At 42.9% G+C, this 27,487-nt stretch overlaps 1 protein-coding gene across 1 annotated transcript; it reads right to left on the bottom strand.

Moving 5' to 3' along the window:
• Positions 1-1,595: 1,595 nt before the first annotated feature.
• On the bottom strand, positions 1,596-23,508 carry LOC117271943 (phosphatidylinositol 4,5-bisphosphate 3-kinase catalytic subunit alpha isoform). The gene is made up of 21 exons (XM_033650510.2): positions 23,133-23,508; positions 21,252-21,667; positions 20,819-21,028; positions 20,440-20,690; positions 19,822-20,067; positions 19,515-19,600; positions 19,305-19,410; positions 16,122-16,274; positions 15,463-15,597; positions 13,444-13,568; positions 13,226-13,307; positions 12,849-13,013; positions 12,621-12,724; positions 11,200-11,371; positions 8,765-8,871; positions 8,356-8,477; positions 5,491-5,569; positions 5,118-5,288; positions 4,839-4,956; positions 4,592-4,743; positions 1,596-2,753 (listed from the first exon to the last, which is right to left on the bottom strand). Exons 2-21 carry the CDS (start codon positions 21,601-21,603, stop codon positions 2,483-2,485), a joined length of 3,207 nt encoding a protein of 1,068 aa, XP_033506401.2. The 5' UTR covers positions 21,604-21,667; positions 23,133-23,508; the 3' UTR covers positions 1,596-2,482.
• Positions 23,509-27,487: the final 3,979 nt, after the last annotated feature.

Here is a 27,487-nt window from a genome sequence, read left to right on the forward strand (position 1 = left end):
TGGCTTAGATTGAAGCTCCGAATATAAACCTGGTAAGGAGAAGCGAAAGGCAGGGTCCAAAGACGTTTCTCACAGTTCTTTTTGTTGGGAAGAAGTAGACGATTCTGTTACAGTGCAGCATTTTTTTCTGTCTTCCATGTACTGTCTGTACGAAGTTCACTGACACGCTTGTCTGTGTGAGCATGTCGGGGGAGATGCATTTCTCTCTCTGCCTTACTCTGACATCTTTTTTTTTTTTTTTTTTGCAGGATACAGTACATATTAGGATCACAACTTGCATAGTGTAACAGCACAGCACACAAAAGGAACGCTACACATCCTCTTCCCCTGCGTTCTTTGCCTTAAACAGCTGAATTATAGGGTTGGGTACCGCACTCTACTTCCACATGTACGGACTGAATTACATCGGTACTGACAAGTACAGATTCACTTTGAATCAATCTGTGCCAAATTATGGTAACTAAGAGCACACCTGGATGAAAACACCAGGCCAAAGCACAGCAAAGCGCCCAGAGGCAGCCGCCCGCAGAACTCCCTGACTGGTTTTCCTGCTTCAGGGTGCTTTGCAGCCAACAAAAGGAGCTCTGAGCCAGACGGTTAAGCAAAGAGGCAGAAGAGGCACAAAGTGTCAGGAAGCTGCTACGGACTATGCCATTTCCCCAACTTTGTGGCATTTTGCAGCAGAGACAACAAGCTCTGCAAAGCCAGTGGGTTCAGAAAGGAGGCGAAAGTGCAGCTAAGCGAACCGGACCCAGGAATCTGCCCATGGAACTCCTCGGCCGGCTGCCTGGCATCATGCGCTTTGCAATGGAGAGAACTGTTCTGGAGACAACAAGCTCCGCAAAGCCAGTGGGTTAAGTAAGGAAGCAGAAGTGCTCCTAAGTGAGCCGAAACCAGCAAGCCACCTGCATGCATCCTTGGCCGGCTGCTCACATCGAGGGTGCTTTACATCAAAGACAACGGACCTTTGCGAAGCTGGTAAGTTCTTTAAGGAGTTAGAAGTGCCGCAAAGTGATCTGAAGCCAGGAAGCTGCCCGCAAACTCCTGGGCCAACTTCCCGGCTACGTGCCGTTTCGCAACTGAGACAGGCTGCGCAAAGCCAGCAGTTCAGAAATGAAGCAGAAGCGCCACATCAGCTTCCCAGCGAGCTGCAGCATCGGCAGTTTGGTCTGGTTTGTTTTCCTTTCTATTTTATTTTAGGAATAGCCTTGTATCACTGCCGTTTGAGGTGGTGTTTTTTTAATTGCTTACTTATTCTAAAAAGAGTGTGAGAGAGACGGGCAGACACACACACAGGCACACGGTAGAGCTAAGACAGATACTTAGCTCTATGTGTGAATAGAGAAGAGTAAAAAAGGTACTGCTGGGTATCGGTACAGAGTAAAATGTGAACGGTACCCAACCCTATCACAATTCATAACCTCCTAAACGGCTGACCGTCAGAAAGGTTTTCTCCGGTCCAACTGTGTGGGGTGGAGGACGGACATTTGTGCCTCGACGCCGGACGCATGATAATACTGATAGACGAAACAAAACAAATACTGCAGAGATCAGTGCTATGAGTACACACGAGAGACTTGGAATAGTATTGACTATTTTTCTTTTTTACAATAAGACTGCTGAGTAGTGGAGTTACACATCTAGTACTTTGGCTCAGTAGAAAATAGACTCAAAAAGGAATATGTGCACCGAATGCATACAAGTCTATGGATATACTGCTGTACAAAAGTCAGTTATCTGGCGTGATTTCTAAACTGAGAACACGTCATCCGTAGGCTACAAATAAGTTCAGTTGCTCCAAAAGCGTTAAATGCTAGCTAAGTGTTTAACAACACGTCCTCTGTCAGTCCTGTGGTATAGTGTTGGTGATTGATTTTTATGATTGTAAAGGAGGGTAATATGATTTTTGTGGGCACACGTCAGCTCCTCATTGTCCCTTTCATTCTGTCTCAGCTGGCGTGGCTGTGTGCGCCGATATCTCCCCCCCGTCTTCATCAGTTCAAAATAGGTAGTGGAAATAAAGCAGATACACTTTTGTCAGGTCATCCTTAGAAAAAGCCGGCTGTGCTCATGGTACACCACTTCATGATGTTCCTTTCTTAATGCTGATGGTTGTAGATGTACTGAAAGGAATAAAAAATAAGAAAAATAAAAATCTGTCAACATTGTCGATCCATTACACTTTAGTTCCTATGAAGAAGACTGATGACACTCCGCCCTGCCTTTGTTCATAGTGCAGGGAGGAGAGATTCAGAAACCTGCAGAAACAGGAGCATTTAAGCATCATGTCCCTGAAATAGGCCCTTCTGAGCACCCTTATTTTGTGGTGCGCTGGCAGGTAATGTTTCAGAGTCACACGCTGGCAGACGTATTAACCAGGCCTTAGTGTGTTTGGGGAAAATACCTCGCTCTCCTCTCACTATTCTTTTGGTTCTTAGTGTGCTGTTGTCTCCGCAGTCCTTTACTCCTCTTTCGCGTCATTTCAGTTCATGGCGTGCTGGCGGATTGTGTGGAAGATCCAGTCCATCTTGGTAGTCCAGCCGCCATGGTGAGCGTCGTTCATCTGCTTCATGAAATAGTCCAGGGCCTCCTGCTCCGTCTTGTCCAAAGCCAGCGTCTTTCTAATGTAAGCGATGTCGTCGAACGACTGCAGCTCAGGCATCCCGGAGCCCAGCATCATGGAGAAGAGGTTGATGAAGAGGTTGGCATGCTGCCGGATTGCCAGGTACGCCTTGTAACACATCTCCTGGAACCTGAGGAGGGAGCAGAAAAAATTTACAAATAGGAATACAAGCACGGAAGAAAAGTGGGGACAAATGTGCCTTTTGTGCTGCCTGTTCAAGGTGCGAATGTTACGACGTTCCTCTGTCTCGCTGTTCTGTAGAAATGGTACGAATTCTGACAGGGAATAGCGTTGCTTCGCCTTTAAGCCAGCAGACAAGGTACTAACAGTACACAACTGGCAGGATGCGTTTGACATTTTGACGACATGTTATGTGTGCGACCCATCATGAGGAGATTTAAGAAGCAGCTAGCAGCAGTTAGCAGTTAACCCAAAGAACGAGAATAGCAACCAAAAATGTCCGCCATTGTTATCATTAAGAAAACACCTGACATGTATGCTGTATGTCACACTAGAGGCTGACTCCATTATGTTACGGCTCAGAAACACCAAACTGACATCAAAGAACTAGTAACGATAAAGGTTGACTGTTGCATCACCTCACATTGCCCATGTCTTGGCAAAAAAGTTGTGCTTGAACACACCGCAAACACTACAGCCAACAGCCAACTAGCATATACGTTATGCGCCTGCATGAGAAGGTATAACTCTCCATAGCTGCAGGTGGTTATAGTCTGTATTCCTCATCAAAAAACAGGGAAACTGGAAGACCAACAGGATGGATTGAAGATGCTAGTTAGCCAGTTAGCACATTAACAACACCCAACTGTGAAAGAACAGAGGTTATATATCGTGCGCTAGTTAACCAAAACCCGTTTCTGCTAAAGAGCTCAGTAGCTAAAAGAAATTATCTTACCTTGTACAACAAGTCAGTTACACCATCACGCCCTCTTGACCTTGACTGTTAATTTGTTTTCCTCACTTCTCTTTCTCTTCTTGTGCACTGAGCTAAACTACCAATCAGAGGGATTTCTCTCACCAACAGGCTCTACCAGCTCTGCATCCGATTCAACATATTAAATCAGCTGTAACACAAAACAAAAAAGAAAAAACAGCCGACTAGGGCTGACTCGAGCTATCACAACTCAAATTGTTATATTGGGCTTTATAAATAAATTGAATTGAACTTAATTGAAAAACTAGCATGGTATGCTATCTAAAACCACAAACTATAGTGGCATTCAAGGTTAGGAATTTGCACCAGCCACCAGCCAAATACTGGTAAAATATGCAAGTGGACTGGCTTCATTCACCAGAGTACCACAGTAGCCAGAACTATAATATTATTACTTTCAACAATGTTGTTGTAAGCTACTGTTATTACCTGCATCTCTCTCTCTGTCTCTCTCTCTGTCTCATTGTGTCATACGGATTACTGTTAATTTATTATGTTGATCTGTTCTGTACGACATCTATTGCACATCTGTCCGTCCTGGAAGAGGGATCCCTCCTCAGTTGCTCTTCCTGAGGTTTCTACCGTTTTTTTTCCCCGTTAAAGGGGTTTTTTTGGGGAGTTTTTCCTTATCCGCTGCGAGGGTCATAAGGACAGAGGGATGTCGTATGCTGTAAAGCCCTGTGAGGCAAATTGTGATTGGTGATATTGGGCTTTATAAATAAAACTGATTGATTGATTGATTGACCAGCCTAAAAAACAATGGTAATCTACTGAGTGGCAGGTGGACAAAAAAAGTTCAGCCAACCCTGGGGGCATTATGAAGGCATTGTTTAGGTGTGCATATAAACGCAAAGCCGGCAAACTAAAGGGTCTTTGTTGTGGCAGTATTACAGGGTCTCGTTGTACAAAGGGCTGCCGACAAGTGCAGGACATTCTGATATGGCTTTGATATGTTTTATAGTCATTCTTCTTTAATCCCAATATAATACACTCATGTCTGTTGCTGGTGTTACCTTTCAAACTCCCTTGTTTTGGTGCACTCTTGAGTTCCTTTGCTAATAACGATCAAGAAGTCCTGTGTGAGCACAAAGGGCACGCGCTCTCTCTTGTACCCAAACTTCTTCTTTTTGTGGTCGAGGAAATGGCCGAAGTCTATGTGGAACAGCTGAGAAGACAAAAAACGTAAGACATTAAATAATCATTCAGGAGGGAAACAGAAAGTATGCATATACAGCATAGAAAGGTACATGTAATCTGTACCTGTCCATCATCTTTGACCATGATGTTGCTGTTGTGTCTGTCCCCTATGCCCAGGATAAACGTGGCTACACAGTAGCCTGCACATGAACGTGTGAACAGATCTATGGCCTGGTCATACCTGAAAAATATCAAACAAATGGAAAATACTTCAGTCTCAAAGAGGATTGGGAGTTTTTCAAACCCTGAGTCTTCACATTATTCTTTATATTGTCAGTAACACCCCTCTATGCCCACCCAAAGCCTGGATGAGCTGTATAAATGACTGTTTTTACCACTCACATCTCTCCCTTGTTCTTATCCTTGAGCCACTGATGCAGTGTGTGGCTGTTGAACTGCAGTGCCCCCTTTAGGCCGCCTTTACACTGGATCTGCATGATGGTGTGAGAGTTCCTCACCACCTCAATCAAACCCACACAGTCGCCGATTGACAGACAACCATATGGCAACATCCTGGGAGAGGAAGGACAAGAAACACAAAGAGAGGCAGAATTAATTAGGACAGCAGCGACAGACTTCATATCAAACAAGTCGAGGTGGCTCGCAGGGGCTGCCACTAATCTGCATTCAGGTATGGAGTGCAGAACATGAAAGTATCCAGCACCTGTTAATGTGCACCTGCATCTTTGCTGTCGTGGTGTAGTGAGGAGCCTACCTGAGATCAAGGCCTTGGTTCTGCCAGATGTTCTCCATTATCCTAATGATCTGCAGCGTCAGCATGTCCTGCCTCAGATCTGCGGAGGCACAGAGAGACGAGGAGGTGGATGACAGTAAGGTGAATATTAGCTGCTTCGCTGCTCTTTGATCAACTCCATGATGCCTCATGGTGCAGAGCTGTCAGAGTCAGTTTTGTCACAGATGGTGCAGCAAAACGCACAAACAGCTGCACTAAAGTGTGATTCAAATAATGTGACTTGTTCTTTCTGAATTCCGTGTAAAGAACATGGATGAGGTTGTGTTTGTGTGCCATGATGTGCCCTACAGGCTCAGACTGAATTATGCTGCATGCTCAGCAAGAGCTTTTTCAAGTCTGTGTGTGTGTTTGTGTTTGCATGTGTGTGTGTGTGCTGATACACAGAGGGAAGGATGGAGATAGAGGCAGTCACAAAGATACAAGGCAAAAGCACTGATACAAAACCATAGAAACAGAATGAGAGTGAACAAACGTCCCCATTCAAGTCAACATCGCAGGATGGTCAGAGTGGCAGCCATTTTTATATGTACTGCTGCCACTGCAACAGTTGTAGCTGGCTAACTTCTGTATAAATTTCCATACAATCAAACCAACTTGTAGTCAAGAGCTCACCAAGGTGTGCATTTGCTGACGACCAAACGAGCAGTGGAAAATGAGCAATTTTTACATCAAAATGTGTTATTTCCTCATTTGTTGAAAACACGGTGTAACGTTATTGTAGCTGCCTTCGACAAACGAGTGAGAGCTGCTGCTCAGCGAACAGCTCAGAGACAGGAGCCCCTTTCACACATGCACTGCGAACCTGAAATAATCTTGACATACCCGAAGGAGCTGTATGTGAGAACACAAATGTCTGAATCAGCTGAATCAGACATTAAACAGACTTTATCCTATTAAAGGCGCTGTATGTAAGAATGTGGCCAAAACGGTTACTGCACTCAAATTCAAAATACTCCCGCGAGTTGTGTCCGCCCCCCCTCCCCTACAGATTCGAGGTTGCTGGACAGCGGCACGCTGGAGACTGATTTGTTTGTCCACAGGCGGCTGCCATGGCAGGGCCGTGTCACCGCGTCCTTGATCTTCGGTTTTCCAGCGGACCGTTCAAGCAAGTCCGGCTTCTCTGCTGCTAACGCTGCTGCCGGGATACAGCTCATGAGGAGCCGGCTGCTGATGCTATGTACCGGGACACTGCTAATGCTGCTTGCTGTGCTGCTGTCGCTCAATTGTAAATTCAACTGATGCTGAGACTCTACTGACTGCGTGACTGGTAGACGGCGGTGGGTAGCGCAACAGGCCAAACCACAAATTCAAAACATAAACATGATTTGCAGACTGTAAAAAATTTTTTTAAATGCGAATATTCTGGCCATACTATTGTTGTCGGTGAGATCAGTATGTTATCTGAACATTATTCCTTAGTCTCTGTGACATATTAGGATGATTTTACGACTATTTGCTTTAGATTTCTTACATATAGCTCCTTTAACACACTAGTAAAAAGTCCATGCAATGTTCAACTGAGCCCATGTAAGAATAGAGCAGGTGTCTGGAAAATTCACAGTGAGCAAATTGGTGTGTTGATGACGTGTCTATCTGGAGACGAGCACGAAACAGAAAGAAAACAAACACCCAAAGGGCCATTTACACAAAGACAGCAACAAGGAGATTCAGAGACTTGTCAGTACAGGCCGAAGACGAAATCGTCAGACGAATTAAAGGAACAGCAAAAGACTGTTTTTTTTTAAATCAAATTACAATCTGGTGACATGACCGTGGTGTAATCCACATTGTGTCCTGGCGCCAACCCTCACCTAAACAGAATGGAAGATTTCCAATAGGGCTGTCCCTTAAAAGTTGGAGATTCGAATTAAAGTCGAGCAGTCTTTTCTGATTTTTGGCAAGTCAGTGTGCTGTGCGGTGTGTTTCTGAGTTTGTTGTGGTCCCCAGATTCTGCTGCAGAGTGAGCGCTCTTGACTTTCATGCTACTCTCGGAGGAGGAGACATTTTGCACCATAAGGCTCTGAGATAACGTTATAGTTTTGCTTCTGCTCAGAGGTTGCAAAATTACAGCTCACGGCAACTTAATACGATACAGTCTCTGGCTTTTCTTTGATATCTAGTGTCTGCAAAAAAATGTTATCACACACTTCCGAAATGTGCAGTTAGCTTGTTAACTGTATATGTGAATGGCACTGTCACTCTGAATGTCCCACTGAGCCCGTTCAGTAAAAACATGTCATCAAAAATTCGTATTGATCAGCCAGATCTGATTCGACTGACATAATATTCAGTAGACGAGAACACTTCACACACAGACAGTCTCCTGTTACTCCATGTATTAAAAGGAAACTCAGGATCTGATTCTCCGGACACTGTCCGGAGTTCATATGTGAGAATGACTACAAAGAGACCAAGAGGATAAACAGCCAGAAGATCTGCATATTTTCACATCTATCTAAGTGAGTTAAGGACCAGCCCAAACAGAGGTGTTGATTGTGTGAACAGTGGGCTAACTAGATGACTAACAAGATGGTTTTGGAGGTTTAATTAAGTGTGTTTTACGATGAACTAACGAGGCAATCAAGCTAATGTTAGTCTTAGTTCAGTGAAAGACAGAAACTTGGATTGGTGTACAGCTGTGTTTTCTTGTTTAGTGAGAAAAATAGGTGTGATAATAGGCAGAAAATAGTCCTCAAATTAGGGAGTATGACACATTAACAGCCGTGTGTTTAACAACTAACAGAAATCGCCATTTTCTGTTGTATTAGTCAAACAATCAGAGCAAACAGTTCTTTCTACTCTATTTTATTTCATGGACAAACTCACCATCTCCATTTTTGAAGATGATTTCGTTGTTCTGAAAGAGCAGTTCTGACATCATATCTGGATTTTCCCAGTTAAGCCATAGAGGCCGCTTGGCTGACGACATCATCCTGCATTCCTCCAGGCTGAAACACAAATGGGGAAATGTCTGAGGAGGAAATGTGACTCAAAAAACATATATACATTATTCCATCCCAGCTGAGTCATGTGGACTGGGTTTACTGCAAATGAGGCAGTTCCTTGTGTTCCTACATTTTCTTTATCCACACATAAAAAACACTGACTCGTATTACGTAATAACATCTTAAGCCTTGAAGAAGACAAGGCAAAAGCAACACCTGCAGAGAAAATAAATAATAAATGTCAGCCACTTCATCAGAGGAGAGAGTAAGATGAGAGAGTGCTGATGTACCGGAGGTTTCCCAGCTGATGTGCTGGATTCAGTGGGGAGGTGAAGCTCTGCAGGGCGTCCATGTAATCAGGCCTTCTCATCTGCTCCACCAGAAACTTCATTTGAACCTTCAAGGAGAGAAACGCACCATCATGTGAGTTAAAGCTACAGTTGGGTAACTTTTACGGAAATAACTTTTTGACATATTTGCCGCAACTGTCACAAAATTCTGAAAGAAGTGCAAGTCAGATAAAAATCATGTTCCTCCTCCTCTTCCTACTGCTTCTACTGGGATTTGCTAGAGTCTGCTACTGCTCACTGAAAACAACCAGTCAGAGCCGAGGAGTCTCTAACGCAGCTGTCAATCACATCACAATCACTGCTTCTGAACTGTGGTCAAACTGTCAAACTAGGCTGCGGCTGGTGGGTGGTGTTCTGTTTCAGCTCTAGTGTTTCAAACAGGGGTCATAAACTTTCTCATTCTACAGCTAAACAGTACACTAAAATATGTTTTCTGAAAGAATTTGAGGTGAGAAAAAGATATTATTATTAAGTAGTATTAAGGAGACATGTCCATCTTAACATTTAAAATATGTGCATTTGTCCCCTCCAACAAAAACATGAATGTGGCAGACGACTTACACTTTGATGTGCTGCTAGAGCGCAACTCATTAATGCAACAATTTCTCCAGTAAAGTAGGTGGTGGCAGTGTGCAACCCCATACAATTTGTGGAAAGCAAAGGCATGAACACTATTCTGCCTTACTGACATTCTTACCCTAACCCTAAACAGTCTCACTCCCCTTGCCAACCTAACCAACGAAGGCAACGAGTACTAGCCAGTCAGGGGGAAAGTAGGGTGGATCAGACCTTCGCTATCTTGGGAAACGCAAATTTGCCAACTTCAAAAGCAACATTTACAATCTACCATGAAACATAAAGATCAACCAACTCACATGACTGAAGTGTAAGTACCATGATATTTCTACCATTGATTAATGCAGAAAAGGCACAAATTGATGCCTAAAAATTCACCATGTTTGATGCTCTGAATATATAGGGGGATGACCCCCAGCCCCCTGCTTAATATGTGTCCCCCGCCCAGATGTTATAGCAAAACGTACACCCTTGTTTAGACAGCTGGCAGGTCACACAGCTGGTAAATGCACAGTAGGAACAGTCTGCCTGCTGCTTTTCCTCAGCAAAATTTTTAAACTTTAACTGAATGCAGCCTCACAGAGCACCGCAGTTTTGCGCTGTGGGGCTGGGGGCTGGTCATTTCATCACTGATGAACGCTATTTAATAACAGAAAATTCAGACAGTACGTCAATCTGCTGGTTAACTAGCTAACCAATGTATCTGCATAGACACCACCACCAGTATGACTGGCACATTAGCTAGTGGCTATAACCTCCTCCCTTTAGACAGCACTTAAATACTGAACTAAAAGATGGAATACATGTCAAATAAATTTTTCCCAATCTCATTTTAGGTAGTTCTTATGCGGATGCATGTTCAAGTATACATTTTTCTCATGAGATTGGTTTTAATTAGCTGTTTGATGCTATAAAAAGGGGTTTGACGTCATGACTGACAGCTGTGTGTGCCAATCGGTGTGCTCATGTTCAATGGTGCTGCTTGAGATTGGTCAGACGGCGGTAACTCGATTATGTGGACATCACTACTGCGCAGACTCTGGTTCCTGATGACCGGCACAAGGTGGCAACGGCTGTATCCAGGATATTTTGGCTTCATTTTTATATGGCGCATAGAAGTGACCATCTTTTTATACATCTTAAATAGCACCCTATTCAAAGGAAGTGCCTATATTTTTTTAAGTGAAGGCCTTTATTTGCTTTATTTGAGCATCATTATAGACGATATGCCTTTTCCCCTAATGTACCCTGTTTTACAAGAAATTCCATCATACTCTATTAAGAAGCATTAATCTGTGATTGCTGCTCATTTCACTTGCCTAGAAGGCTTTTATAGTAAATCATTTACAAGTGTTGACCTTCATTAACAGCAGCTGAAGCTCTGATGTGTACAGTCAATCAGAATTAAATGGTAATGGACTGGTATTTTTATTTAAAACTTAAGAGCCACTGATACTGATGGAAGTGATACTGCGGAGATATTAATTATGCTAAATGAACCATGCAAACATTATCAGAGGTCATACCGGCCTTTTTTGGAACCAACCTGTGTAAGCACCAGCTGTAATTTAAGAATACACTGCATAAATCTACGGCTATTATAAGGATCACCTTGTTTTGTTTTAGAAATGTGTGGTTAAAATATATTTAGCAGCAAGCAAAGTGAAAAAAGCACCTGTCCAAACTCAATCACTCAGCTGTATTGTGGCTTCTCTGTGGCCTGATTGGTCCAGATGTTATCAGGATTAAACTCAACGACTCAATGGATCACAGTTAACAGCTGCCGGCTGTCGGATTACCTTCTGCGCCTCATCTTTCTTCTCCTGTTTGAGGAGGTCAGTGAGATTGATGAGTTTCTCCATGGCCTCCACCTGTCTGCTCAGGTGCTTCAGATACATGCCACAGGCCCGGCAGTACGACTCGAGCAGCAGGCCGAACCGCTGGCTGACTGTCTTGTTGTGCATCTCTGACCTGCACACATATCAGTGAGAGAAGGAAAAACATTAGGGGTTGTTTGGGTCCTGATGAGAAATGTGTCCAGCATCCGTAGAATTTAGAGCTATGATTAGGGCCAAAAAAAGAAATCAGGCCTGACCCGACATGAACTCACAGAGTTTCTGTCCAAGCCTGAACCACGACAGCAGTTTTGGGCCAAAATGAAAACCTGAATTTGCACTTTAACTTTTCTTTTTCGTTGACAGAAATGTGTGACATGCGCCTTCTCTTACCAAATGTTCAGCACAATCCAAAAACCATCATTTAACATAGACACTAAATAAAGATCAGATAAATAAAGATGACAGGCAGGGTTTAGATACTACAACATCAGGTCTGCCATCATTGGGGTCAAAGGGTAGAGATGACCCCAGCTTAAGGCCAAAGAGGGCCCATGAAAAAGTCTACGGTTGACGCTTAAATTGGATCAAGTACAACAATTTACCTACTGAAATCACTGACAATACAAGTTATATGTATTTATTAACATACATTTAAACATGCCATCTGATGCTCCCACCCCATGCAGGTATGAGAAGTGGTGCGGTCCATCCGACATGGGTCAGGTGGATGTGCAACGCTCACAAGTGCTGCTGAGGTAAACGTGAGCCAGACTGCATCCTGACCAGCTCAGTCAGAATGCCGGTTTCGATAAGGGGCCGACTTTTGAAAATGTTGTTCCCCTGCCCAAATTTCCCAACAGCTGTCCTGTATACGGTCTGAATTGAAGACGAATAAAAATTAAAAAAAAAAAAAAAACACCAGGAAACTGTAGCAAAACCAACCAGATTCAAGCCCGGGGGGAATTTTCAGAAACCACTGTCCAGCCAGACTCGGCGGGTCAGGTCAAGCCCAATCAAGTTTGGGCAGAGAATCAAAGCTCTAATACAAACAGACACAGAGTATCCCAAAACATCAACTGACATCAGCTGAATTCACAGAACTTTCTTGAATTCAACGTGACTGGAGACCTGACAGTTAGTGACATTCAAACTAGGGGTGGCCGTGACAATTCCAGAACTCAATTTGGATTGCACTTGTTTTTTCATTGTTGGCCAATTTAGATGCTAGATTTTTTTGTGAGTACTGTACAATAATTTAATACAAATACTTGAATATTGAAGTAACTTAAAAAGGCCCATCCCTAATTCAAACATCACTTTAACCATTCAAATCATGGACAAACAGCTACAAATTAAAAGAAGAACTTTTAAAATGAACTCACTTTAAATGCCAGAAGAAGAAATGTCCTATCCTTTGATTGGTTAATGCCTTTTTTAGCAGGAAGCGTGCAAGCGGGTTGTCAAGGTACTGCTCATACTTTAGAACCTGGGCACAGGAAACAGAGAAAACACCATTAAACATTATTATTTGCCTAAAAAAAAATCTTAAAGTGTATGAAACTGAAACCTCAACCTTCCTCTCACAATAATACGATGAGGATGCAACACACCTGAACCAGCTGAATGAGGTACTGTGAGAGTTTGTCATCAGTTAGGTATTTCTCAAGGCACTTTACAGCAAACTCTCTGATCATAGGGTCAGGGAAGTTGCAATCCAGCAACTCCATGGCTTGCTCTGGCTTGATAGCAGGCCAGTCCTTCAGGAGGCAATACATCTGAAATGACAAAATAAAACTGACCTCAGACATTTTTATCTTTCTTGCCATTTTTAAACAACACTACAACACCTGAGACAACATGTTTGTGTGCACTATCTGGGTAAGTATCGGCTGAGTTGCATTAGTATAACAGTGGGTTAGGCACACATCTATTTCCCCGTGTGGTGTCCTTCAAAATAAAGGTGTCAGCAGCAGAAACCTGAGCGTACCTGTGCAATCTCATCTCTGGAGTTCCATTTCACAGCCAGGAGGATCTTGGGGAGGATCTCTGGCATGTTGAGGCAGTCTTGTCTAAAACAGTTTGGGGAGAGAGCAAATTAATTCTAACTTCAATGACATGGCAACACACAGTGACTTCTGTGTAAAGTGTAATTGTTTTGACCCCTCAGATACGCCACATAATGGCATACAGGCGCACACACATTACCTGTGCCTCCACAGAAAGTCTTTCTCCTGCTCAGTGATTTCAGACAGCGGGTCTCTGTTACACACCTGGCGTAGCTGCTCATTGTCGCTGTCAGTCAGGGGGTTGTCACGCGCCAGTCTGTTACTCTATGACGCCATATAACACATGCAACACGTAGTTTAATAAACGGAACAACAATGTCAGCACCATGTTGCAGGGGTGGAGAAAAATGAATTACTCTGTTGAAAGATTATGGCCCAATCCCATTTCTTATTTTTACCCCTACCCCTCATTTTTAAGTGCCCTTTTGCCCCTCGGAAACAGAGTTACAAGGGGAAGTAGTTGAAATCTTCCCCTATGAAATGAGACAACCCTTCAAGACTCTGATGCATCATCAGTGACTTAACGAGTGTATTATTATTACAATATCAACATTTCATTTTTTTAAAATGGCTCTCTGCCTCCTGCTGCTATAGCAATGGGAAAATAAGACACCACTGTGCTTTATTAATGGCTCGTTTCACTTTAAAAACCTCCCAGACGGTTCAGTTGACAAGTTAAACATATTATGCACCTGCAGAGAAAAAACTGTTAGTCGTTCTCAAAGCCACCGCTGCTGTTGGTCAGTGAAGAAGAGTACGGCAGCTTTACCCTGGGCATCAGAGCATGATCTAAGTCCATGTTATTTAGTCCACTCATGGAAAGCAAACTGGTGTTAGTAGGAGGATCACTGCCCCATTGTCGCTGTTGGAGTTTCTCTTTCTTCAGAGTTGCAGTCTTGAGAAAGTTAAGTGTGACAAACCAAACTAACTGCCTTACTCAGTGGTCAGTGGTACTGCAGTACCGGGTGTATATATTGTAAATAATTTCCTGTCACTGAACTGCAAATACAGATGCATTTGTTTTGTGGAGAACCACAGTAAAAACCTGCAGCACTTTTGAGCTGTGTTTTGTTTCGGTGGTTTACAGCACGACTGGGACTGAACTGTGAAGGGTTGCCAAGAAAACAGAAAACAGATTCAGTGGACTGAACTGAGCTGAGGTCTATTTGTTTGTGCAGTGCTGTTTTTTCTGGTGATATATTCCATCATTTGCTGTGAGCTGTGTGCTGTTATGTGACCTATGGTTTGACAGAGCTATTTTTTTTTATATTTTATAGTTACCTGCCAGACATGACTCTGACTTGCACCCCACTTGATTTAGGGTGCTTTCACACCTGCCGTGTTTGGTTCGGTTCAGTCGAACTCAAGTTAATTTGCCCCCTAAGTGCGCTTCATTAGGGCAGGTGTGAACACAGCAATCACACTCAGGTGCACACCAAAACAACCGGACAGAGACCTTCTTGAAGAGGTGGTCTCAGTCTGGTTACAAACTAACTCTGGTTAGTATGTACTTCAAGTGTTTTGAAGGGGCGTTGGTAGCTTAGTGGTAGAGCAGGCACCCCATGTACAAGGCTGTTGCCACAGCGGCCCAGGTTCGATTCCAGCCCGTGGCCCTTTGCTGCATGTCACTCCCCCTCTCTCTCCCCACCTCACACTTCGCTTTCCTACCAATTAAAGGCAAAAAAAATGCCCCCCCCAAAAAAAAGGTGTTTTGACATACAAAATGCTAGAATGTTAAACATGCAATTATAAAAAAAAGCAATTAATCGTGATTAACTCTTGAAATTTAGCGATTAATCGCAATTAAAAATTAATCCTGTGACAGCCCTAGTTTATTTTAATCATGAATCATTACCAATATGCTGTTTTAAAAGTAGCAAGTAGCCACACAGTGAGATAAAAATAAATGATGTACAGAAATCCAAATTTTTGATCCACTAGGATGCATTTTACCATCGTATCGTAGCCCAGATCGATTGATGAGGTGCCTACAGTTTCCCAGCCCTACAGTCCTGTGTCATTATGAATGAAAAGGTGTTAATTTACCGTCTGTGGTGTGAGTGAACAACAATGTGTCAGCAGCTCACAATGAAAATCAGAGCTCAGGGTGAATGAAGTGACACAAACCACATAATTAAAAAAATGCTTGTTATCTTACCAAACCGGTGTGGCAGTAATTAAAGCCAAGCTCTCTGGATATATTCCAGTTTGCGTGGTCCTCGATGATGGCCATATCGGGGTACTTGACGGGGCAACTGAAATGGTCAAACTCCAGCTCCAGACAAGGTGTTTCCTGCAGGGTGAGATAGTGGTGAGAGGGGAAAGGTCTTTACTGTAATCAAAAATGGCACCTGTATCAATGAGTATCTAATTAAATGGGATAAGAAGCTTGGTTGATTAAATCTGTGCGGCTTAAATCCGGCTGTGAAACTCTACATGTCGTCACCAGCTCAATTTAAACTGGGTCATGGGGCTTAGAGGTCAGTGCATAATACCTGAAAAGCTTTGAAAAGATTGTTCTGTGCCATGTTTTTCTATCTTCTTAGTATTGTCAGATGTGACTAAAAGAAATCTTCTTTGACATCCCGTGCAATTTACATTCATTTTTGGCATATACAGCTTTGTATTTCATTTGAAATAACATATTTTCTGGTTAACCGACAGGAAAAGACTTAAATGAAAGAACAAAGGAGAGCAATGTCTGTTTACATTTGTCCATCACGCCACTATTTGCTCTGTAGAAAAAGGACAAGACATGACTGGAAGCACAAACAGGGACTAAGCATTGTGTTCATGATGTTGACATTTGCTGTTCACCTTGTTGGGGTTGGAGCCAGTGACACCGATTGGGTTGAGCAGGTCTTCCAGGCCGTGTGGGACAGGCCATAGGTTGAGAGCCATCTTCCCTGATACTAATGTGTGGGTGTAGTCAAACAGGTTGATGTTGCCCCAGGCCAGAGGACAGTGCTCCTGCAGGAGAATACCAGTAAGATGATGCATAGGAAAATGATTAGCGAGGCAACTGCTCGAGGCTACGGAGCAGACAGGTGCAGCGCACAACACAGGGAGGTTGTTTATTTCCCATGCCTGCGTTAACCGCCTCTGCTAACTGCTCTGATTTGAATAAGAATGAAACAAGAATAGATTGAGTAGGAATTTGAATATAACATTCAAAAGGTCGCTTTACAAAATCCCTGTTTCTGATTTTAATTTTATTCACGACCAGCATTTTTTAGGCAAAATCCATTTAAAGTATTTACACTCTCTAACTTTATACTTGCAAACCTTGACACCTAAAACATACGGAGGATTTTAAAACCAAATTTGGGGGAGACTTTGCATTCTGATTACTTTTAAAGAACAAAAAAAATTAGTACAATCCAGCAGCATTTTCCTGGTAAACACTTTTAATTCTCAGGAAAGAGTACAGAATAACTTTCCCCTCTTGCGTGAACTTGCATGAATCCCTGGCATAAACTAATATTCATCAGTTTTCATTCATTCATTTCAGCTCACTGTGCAACCCCCATGCTTGATGGAAGAATCGACAAGGCAGTTTTTACAAAATGCATGCCCCTTTCTTTCAAACTTTCTGTAAGAAACAGGAACACTTCTTTCTAGGACATGTGAAATTTGCTCAAGTATTCCTTTCGCCTCACTGAGAAAGACAAGGAGGCGCGAGCAGCTCTCTTATGCATCACTGTATTGTTTTAAAGGTAGGAACTGTAAACTTTCAGAGTCACAGGGCTTACACTTGCTGCACAGTGCCAGAGACAGGTTGTAAAAACAAAAAATGACAAAAAATGTGTGAGAATTTGTCATAAATTTGGAGAAGTATGAGAGAATTGCGACCCTGGGAGGAAACAGTAAGAGGGCAATAAAAAACCGAAGTCTCCCAGGAAAAATCGAGGGGGATTGGCAACTATGAATTACGTTTCTATATAGTTGTTTTTATTGTTACTGGCAGAGTCTGTCATTGCAGCCCTGGATTCAAATTGCCCACCTACGCACAAGAGATTCACAGGAAAACGACGCATGAATATGATCCAGGGCAACATTTCTTCCTCCTGCTGATTTACATAAAAGTGTTCAATCAGTGAGTAGCTTTTATCGTGACACAGGAAACGCAATGTATTTGTCCCTGGGGCGATTGTTCATGAAAAAATACGTCTGCAAAACACGTCATTTTTGGTTCTTTTTGACAGCGGATCCGTTTTATCTATTGCAGAAATTAATAAAACAAGAAAGAGCAGCCACAATGAGCTGTTACATGAAGAGCTGCAGATGACAGGCTGCATGCCTTCACCTCCTCGCCTAATTAACCAACTCCTTTCACTCCGCTCTGCTGTTGTGGAAAACTACTTGTGCCATGCCCGTCATGAAATCAGAGCGCAGTTGCTCATGGCATGATGGAAGAAGGCCAGTCACTGACTGACATCTTAATTAAAACAATGCCACCTTGTTTGACTGCGCTGTGAGCAGACACACCAGTTGCTCCTTTGATATATAAGGAGTGTTTGCTGTAGTATTAAAACACATTTCTTGTTACGACTAGTAACCACAATATCATCAAATCAACTAAAGCTAATGTTTAAGGCACAGTTCACCCATAAATCAAAATATATGTTTTCATCTTGCCTGTAGTATTTTCTATCAACCTAGATTGTTTTGGTGTGAGTTGCTGAGTGTTGGAGATATCAGCTGTAGAGATGTCTGCCTTCTCTCCAATATAATGGAACTAGATGTCACTCAGCTTGTGGTGCTCAAAGTGCCAAAAAAGTACATTTGAAAAACTCAACAGCAATGTCTCTTTCCAGAAATCATAACCCAGTTACTCAAGATAATCCACAGACCTTGTTGTGAGCAGTTTCATGTAGGAACTATTTTCTTTCTACCAAACTTCACCCGCCAACTTTATTGCTGCAAACGAAACCATACATCTACTCACGGACAAGAGGGCCATGGTTGTGACAGTGTGAGATGTAAATATTAATGGCATCCTCTTTGGTTGAGCTGTAACATTAGCTAGCTCTGTAGTGCTAGGTGAGCTAGCAGTAGATGCACGCTTCCTTCTGCGCTGAGACGTGGTTGGTAAGACAACAGCACTGTCTCTTGGGCGGCAGTAGCCAAGTCAATAGGGGCATGAGTTGGGAACCAGAGGGTTGCCAGCTCAAGTCCCTGTCCGGACCAAATATGGAGCATGAAGTGGTAGCTGGAGAGGTGCCAGTTCACCTCCTGGGCACTGCAGAGATGCCCTTGAGCAAGGCACCGAACACCAAACTCTGACATCTCTCCATCTAATGCATGTTTAGGTCCTGTTTTTGCATATGTTTGTATATTGGGCTTGTGTGTGTATGACAACAGAGTGAAAAAAAATGATTTTCCCCTTGGGGATTAATAAAGTATATCTTCTTCTTCTTCTCTTACCAGAAACCATGGCCCAGTTACTCAAGATAATCCACAGACCTGGTTGTGAGCAGTATCATGAAGGAACTATTTTCTTTCTCTTTAAAACTACACCAACCAACCGAATCACTGCTCAGAAGGAAGTGTGCATTTACTGCTAGCTCGCCTAGCACCACGGAGCTAGCTAAGACTGCAGCTCAGCTGAAGACGACGCCATTAATGTTTACATCTCATGCTGTCATGAGAAGATGCACACTTCCTTCTGTGCAGTAATACAGATAGTGGGTGTAGTTCAGCAGAAAGAAGCATTTCCTACATGAAACTGCTGATGACAAGGTCTGTGGATTATCTTGGAGGAAAGAGACATTGCTGTTGAGTGTTTCAAGTCTATTTTTATTTATTTTTTTTGGCAAGAGTGCTAACTAGTTCCATTATACTGGAGAGAAGACAGACATCTCTACAGCCGATATCTCCAACACTCACAAAACAATCTAGACTGATAAAAAGCATGACAGGTAAGAGGAAATTTGGGGGGTGAACTGTCCCTTTAAGCATTATAACTTTAATGTAGCATTTCAGCATTTCATCGCTAACCTCTTTCGCCCCTTTCCTTCCTTTCACAGAGCAGATGGAGAGGCAGAGCCGGGCAGCACGGGGGATGTCTGGAATGTACATGTCGTAGTTCAGCCACTCGTTCCACCTGGAAAAAACAGGGAAGGTACCATTAACATAATCAATCACGTCACTGTCGCAAAGCTGAGTGGAATCCCAGTGTGTGGAGTGCCATTCTTCACTGTGTACTACCTGGGGTTCGAGCAGGGCACGCGCTGAGTGTTGACATTGTCACACAGCTGCTCTCCACCGTGGTATATCCCCGTCCTGACGTAGATCTAGAGCAGCCACAACAACAACAGTTTTATATACTAATCCATCAAGTGGTGAGATATCTTCCAGTGGATTTCTGACTGCACGGTGTGAACAATCTTCTAATAACCTCAGAGGTGCTGGTGATGTGAGATTACAGTCAGAGTTTATCTTTGACAAAGCAGAACAAAGCAGAGAAGCTATAAATAAAACAAGATGTAGTGGTCATAGCACCACGCCAGTGTACCTTGTCAATGTCTCTGATGTTGACATTGACGTAAGTGGCACACAGTATCCTGATCCTCAGCGTTCCGTTGATAGTCCAGAGAGACTTTGTGGCTGTTTCCCCATTCATGTAGGGCGTTGCTGTGGATATTCGCCGCGCGTATGACGGCATGGTGAAAGTGTCCATGGGCAGCTGGGAATACAGGCTGTCTTTTGCCATTAGCATCAAGTTGGGCATCCTTCCCAGCATGATACAGCTGCGCACATACTGTCAAGGACACACAAAGTGACATTTTGAAGCAGCCATGATTGTGACATTTTGAAGCTATTCATGCTGTTTGACATTTTGAAGCCATTCATACAATTTCCAGGGTTTATTAAGATGTAAATTATTGGATTTTACAAGCACAACTCAGCAGTAACTGAAGCATTCAGTGCTTTGTGCTTATATAATGTGATGTATACGGTCTATTCTTGAATCAGCACATTTCACAGGCAGCTCATTTTCTCATGAATTTCATTTCATGTCATGAATGCCAAGCACATTTGTGTTGGATGATAATTTGATGTGAAGTGAAACTCTCCCGCCTCTAAGTACAACAGCATCAGATGCAGCATGCGTAAGATTAAATTAGATTACCTTGTACTGACTCAGAGGGTATTTCTCCAGCAAGTACTCGTCGCAGCCGCAGACTTTGAGGATGTACTTTCCCTGATACTCCTGCACACACATCTTTAACTGCTCCTGGGAGAGCAGCATGCTACGTGTCTTCTTACGGATGGCTTCGGCAATCACCTGCTCCGGCACATAGTCGTGGTTGATCTTCAGGGTGTACTTCTGCTTGTCATTGCTGGGTGACACAATAACCCATATCACCACAATGATTTGACCTGAGGGAAAAAGAATAAAAGAACAAATTGGAGAAATATGCTTTCATTTTTTTATACACAGAGAAGGCGCAAACAGCTAAAATGTGAATGTTTGCACAATATATTTTGAGCCAGGAGTGAAATGTTACCTTTATCTAGCTTGTTATAGATGTGCCTGGGAAGTTCTGCGGAGGATTCTACATTGGGAGGATACACGTACAAAGCTCTGCTGTGGGGTCCGTTACTGTCTCTGAGGTCCACGGCCTCTTTGCAAACATTTAAAATGTTCCTTCTGAAGTCCTGCACTTCTGAGTCTTTCACCAAATCAAACTCACATATAGGCATTCCAATGGCAAAACCTGAAAGGAGAAACACGTGCATAACAAAAAACTTTTTTTTTGGCATTGACACGTGGGATATTAGCCTTGGAATAATACAGTACAACACATAACATAAAGCCAACAGTATTATGTTAATCCTCCTCACTGCGGGTAATGACATCCCCAAGGCCAACAGTTGCTACAGTACGTTACTGTATGGTACGGTAGGTTGCACTGTACCTACATAATTCATGAACCATACCTATTTCTCTGTTAAGAATTTTCTCCTCTCTGTTGCCCACTGGCTCGATGACTTTGAGGAAGGCCTGAAAGAGCCTGAGATCGCACAACCTCCTGGTCTCGTCATAAAACTCCTCCCGCTCTGCCTCTTGGGTGACGCTGACAAAGATGTAGGAGCTCTCCTCCTGCAGCAGATGGTAAAGAGGGTACTTCCTGGCCTCTTTGAAAAGCTCATGCTTGACTGTGATCAGCGTGGCCTCCCGGAGGCATTCCAATGTGAGAATCATGCCATTTGGCAGAAGGCAGTCCACTAGGATGTTGGGGGGCATCAAGTGCATCCCCCATAGTTCTCCTGAGGAGGGCCTGGGAGGCATGGTCGTGCTAACTAATCCTCTATTTCAGGAGCCCGGTAATTACGAGATGAGCGATGTCAACCAACTGTGAGAAGGAAGAAAACAGAATTATGTAAGAATCACTGACCTGTGCACAATAATGCATAAAGCTTGTGGTAAACACTTGACCTGAGAGATGCTGGAGTTGCATTGTGACACCACATAAAAATGCTAAACACACACTTATTTTAAGACATTGATCTATTCTGTACACACAACTTCTATTGCTCTTCCTGAGGTTTCTAACATTTTTTCCCCTGTTTAAGGTTTGTTTGGGAGAGTTTTTCCTTATACTCTGCAAAGGTCCATGGACAGAGGGATGTCGTATGCTGTCTCTGAGGCAAATTGTGATGTGTGATATTGGGCATTATAAATTAAATTGAAAACTGAACACTCCTGGGGGACATTTACGTGAACGTGGGTTGCCAAAAATGTCATAAAATTCAGTAACTGCATACTAAAGCAATGCCTGTAGGTGCAAGGTATATTGGTTTAGTGTTTTTGAGCTGGCCACATTGCACATAGCCATGATGTAAAGTTACTTTACTTCAGTTTGGCAGATCAGAGGTAGCAACACACTTATAACAACTATAACAACACAATTGTGACAGTAATTGCAGATGTTACTGCAATAACATTAGCTTTAGTGAGTTGGTGACCTGAGAAGATGCTGGAGATGCAGTGTGACAGCATATAAAATGCTTAATACACACTCCTGGGGGAGATTTAAGTTCACATGGGTTGCCAATATGTCATAAAATTCAGTAGCTGTAACGTTATACTAAAGGAATGCCTGGAGGAACACTGTATATAGGTCTTAAGGTTTTTTGGCTGACCATATTGCACATAGCTATTCTGTAAAGTTGCTTTACTTCAATTTGACTGAACTGTAGTAGCAACTTATAACAACTCAGGTGACAGGATATAGCAGTAATTGAAGATGTCACTGCGTTTTTTGAATTTTCATAAATTTAGCAAGGGACCTGAGGATAACATAACAAGTCATCACATCAGACAGCAACATCTATGGACAAAACTTTCCCTTTAGTGAGCTGGTGTTAAAATAACTCATGCTAACTCACAGAGGGCAGCAATGGACCGATAAATGTCCAGTGATGTCGAATGAAAGGACTTAAAAATTCATGTAAACAACCATGTTAGCTTAAAGAAGGTTAGTTAAGTGTGGATAACACTGCTAAGTTATAGCTTTTAGCCTGGGCTTGACAGTCACATCAATTAGTTTGTGCTGCGCTGCTGCTTGGTGGGTTTAAGTTGTTTCTTTGCTAGCTTGCTAGCTAACCATGCTAGCCAAGTTCACTAAGCAGATCAATGTCATCTACAATATGAAAACATCGACTGATACATAACAAGCTCATGTTGGTCTGAGGTTAAGTTACTTCAATAAACGGGTGCGACCCGGCTGTCTGTCGGGTGTGTAACTGGGAAGCTGTTCAGTATAAAAGTAAAAGCGAACACACAACAAAACACGACAAAAACAAATATAGAGCTACCTGTGTCAGCTAGCTAACGCCAACCGGTTAGCCGCGAAGCTAGTCTGCCAGCACAACCATTAGCAACGGCTAGCTGAGTGAATCCCATTCGTGCCCGGTCGGGAAGTCTCAAGCAGCGGCGCTAGCTCTAACGTTAGTCCATCCGAACAACGACACGGAGGGGTCGGGACAGACCCGCTGTGGCGGAGAAGAGACGCCCCTAGCTCCCGCTGATGTTGTCAATATGCTGTAGTGAAATAAGTCTGTAATACTTCATGATGTTCTTCATCGTGCTGTCCCGAAAATAAACTGCTCAGTTTGGTAGCACGCTAGCTCCGCACAGCTACTAGCCTGCTGTACGGGTGCTAGCAGGCTCATCATCATGGACCGCCCTCCCACACAGAGAGAGCTCAGTGTGTCATGAGATGAGACTGCGAGAGGAAACCGCTTGTTCACTCTTTACTTTAGTTGGTTATTAAATGTATCTTATTAATGACACTAAGGAACACGTGTGAAAAACAGAGGCGATATTATTCAGATGTCAGTCATAGGCAGAGCCCAGGACAGATCCTGTCAGCAGCATGTGTGTGGAGGGGGCCCCCAGAGAAGAAGAGTTTGTCGGAAATTACGTGCTTGTTATTGAGTAACTTTAAAACCACATAATACTACATTGGAACTGAGCAAGACTTTATGGGCCAGAGGAACAAGCCAATAACACTTATATGACCATTGTAGATGTGGATTCTGTGGGGGAAGCAGGGGCGTAAATAAAGTTGCACCGGGGCCCACTGGGTTGGGGGGGACTCAGATTGTAACCATGTAACTACACCTGTGTTAAAAAAAAAAAAAAAAGACTTAAGCAGGATTTATAGTTGTGCATCAGCGCAACACATTTTCCCCACAAATACAGCATGCTAATGTTTTTAGCACGAGCCTATGGCATTTTCATTGTATAAATTAGCCTAGCAGCTTTCAGACTTTTCCTCTACTCATATGAAGCCAGGGACAACAGTGACATTTAACAAAGGTAACGTTACAAAATTCAGTGACATTACAACTCACAAGGTTCACTAACAAAACAACTGTCTTAGGGCGCATTCACACCAGGGTAGTCAGGGGGACTCGGTTCGATTGGGCGGGGAATGCCGAAAAATGTCACACCTTCATTTGGTTCAGTTCGCTTTCACACTGCACTTTAAAGTGGACCAAACAGCCTGGACAATGTCATGCAGTTACAACAGCTGCTCGTTTGGGGGCGGTATTGCCCGAAACCACCACTGATCAGGAAGTAAAAAAGCATGAGGAAGAAGAAAACTCGGCTCATCGCTTGGCCAGGACCGAAAACGGAAATCCATTGAGGTTAGCTACAAGCAACTGCGATATATAGTCGTCTGACCATATATCAATAACCGCCTGCACCTCCTCACTACTCCACGTCTGCCCATGAGACATTTTCCAACTTTTTCTTTGATTACCTCTGCTTCTCCTGGTTTGCGTTCTTGGCTTTGTTTTTTCTACCCAAAATGTACTGTGCTCTACATCACTTCCTCTCTTTGGTTCACTTCCTCTCTTTGATTTGCTAGATAGTTCATTTGCATTTCCCACTGTAAGCGAACCGCACCAGGGTTCACTTGCAAATGAACCGAGACCCCCAGTTTTCAAGCAGTCCAGGGTTCACTTGTTTGGTCCGCATGAATGAGTTCGAATGAGCATTCACACCACTCCAAACAAACCAATCTATCCATGGAAGCGGACCAGGGTTCGTTTAAAGCGGACCAAACAGCGCCAGTGTGAATGTGTCCTTATACTAAACACGTTTCCAAACAAATATAACATGCTAACGTTATTAGCCCAAGCCTATGGCATTTTACATTGTATAAATTAGCATAGCGAAGAGTGGAGATTTCCTCTGTTCATATGAAGTCAGGATAAATCACACACAAGACTTAAAATGATATTTTTGTGGAGGCTTTATTGTCTTCACAATTTATTGTTTCTTGTCTGTGAAATTACAGTAAATAAAAGCTTTATTTCCACTGAGGGAAATGGTTTCAGCTTACAGAAATAGACAGGAGGTCTGCAGCTACAGTTCTGGGGAGGTGCACGTCAGGCTCCGACATAGCGTACAGCGTAAATTCAAAGCAAAATTATAAATCCTGCGTTACATAAGTTAAAAATGGTGCCATTTGCTCTTGGCTGTATTCCCTCAAAAATATGAACCCATCTTCATCATGATTTCCTTTTCTTTTCTCTGTCTTTTTATATATATATGTATGTATGTATATACAGTACAGGCCAAAAGTTTGGACACACCTTCTCATTCAATGCGTTTTCTTTATTTTCATGACTATTTACATTGTAGATTCTCACTGAAGGCATCAAAACTATGAATGAACACATGTGGAGTTATGTACTTAACAAAAAAAGGTGAAATAACTGAAAACATGTTTTATATTCTAGTTTCTTCAAAATAGCCACCCTTTGCTCTGATTACTGCTTTGCACACTCTTGGCATTCTCTCCATGAGCTTCAAGAGGTAGTCACCTGAAATGGTTTCCACTTCACAGGTGTGCCTTATCAGGGTTAATTAGTGGAATTTCTTGCTTTATCAATGGGGTTGGGACCATCAGTTGTGTTGTGCAGAAGTCAGGTTAATACACAGCCGACAGCCCTATTGGACAACTGTTAAAATTCATATTATGGCAAGAACCAATCAGCTAACTAAAGAAAAACCAGTGGCCATCATTACTTTAAGAAATGAAGGTCAGTCAGTCTGGAAAATTGCAAAAACTTTAAATGTGTCCCCAAGTGGAGTCGCAAAAACCATCAAGCGCTACAACGAAACTGGCACACATGAGGACCGACCCAGGAAAGGAAGACCAAGAGTCACTTCTGTTTCTGAGGATAAGTTCATCCAAGTCACCAGCCTCAGAAATCGCAAGTTAACAGCAGCTCAGATCAGAGACCAGATGAATGCCACACAGAGTTCTAGCAGCAGACCCATCTCTAGAACAACTGTTAAGAGGAGACTGCGCGAATCAGGCCTTCATGGTCAAATAGCTGCTAGGAAACCACTGCTAAGGAGAGGCAACAAGCAGAAGAGATTTGTTTGGGCAAAGAAACACAAGGAATGGACATTAGACCAGTGGAAATCTGTGCTTTGGTCTGATGAGTCCAAATTTGAGATCTTTGGTTCCAACCGCCGTGTCTTTGTGAGACGCAGAAAAGGTGAACGGATGGATTCCACATGCCTGGTTCCCACTGTGAAGCATGGAGGAGGAGGTGTGATGGTGTGGGGGTGTTTTGCTGGTGACACTGTTGGGGATTTATTCAAAATTGAAGGCACACTGAACCAGCATGGCTACCACAGCATCCTGCAGCGACATGCCATCCCATCCGGTTTGCGTTTAGTTGGACGATCATTTATTTTTCAAGAGGACAATGACCCCAAACACACCTCCAGGCTGTGTAAGGGCTATTTGACCAAGAAGGAGAGTGATGGAGTGCTGCGGCAGATGACCTGGCCTCCACAGTCACCGGACCTGAACCCAATCGAGATGGTTTGGGGTGAGCTGGACCGCAGAGTGAAGGCAAAGGGGCCAACAAGTGCTAAACACCTCTGGGAACTCCTTCAAGACTGTTGGAAAACCATTTCAGGTGACTACCTCTTGAAACTCATGGAGAGAATGCCAAGAGTGTGCAAAGCAGTAATCAGAGCAAAGGGTGGCTATTTTGAAGAAACTAGAATATAAAACATGTTTTCAGTTATTTCACCTTTTTTTGTTAAGTACATAACTCCACATGTGTTCATTCATAGTTTTGATGCCTTCAGTGAGAATCTACAATGTAAATAGTCATGAAAATAAAGAAAACGCATTGAATGAGAAGGTGTGTCCAAACTTTTGGCCTGTACTGTATATATACATATGTAGCAATCTACAACTAATTATATACTCATTCTACATGTATATTGTCATATACATGTATGCAAAAATGATTGTTGGTAACATGTATGTTAATGTCGTCTAGTGTCAAGAGTCTATTTGATCATGTGACAAGACGATACAATCTGCTAGATAGTTTGGGCGCAAAATCTGTCAAGACTGACAAACTAATACATCTATAAGTCCAGCGCGCAGTCGCATAAAAGCAGCAGTAAGAAAGGACGAGAGAGAAACAAACAACACCTGCAAAACGGTAGATGGGACTGCCATTCAGAGTTAAAATACTTTACCTTATTGCAGTCCTTCACAACGGAATTTACAACCAGATGTTATGGCTCCCTCACACAAGACTGAGACGTTATTAGAAAAACATACATAAAATAATAATCACATAATTATTTTACTTGATGTGTTTTATTCCATGCTTTGTAA

The sequence above is a fragment of the Epinephelus lanceolatus genome, chromosome 12, assembly GCF_041903045.1.
Source record: "Epinephelus lanceolatus isolate andai-2023 chromosome 12, ASM4190304v1, whole genome shotgun sequence".
Classification (NCBI taxonomy): domain Eukaryota; kingdom Metazoa; phylum Chordata; class Actinopteri; order Perciformes; family Serranidae; genus Epinephelus; species Epinephelus lanceolatus.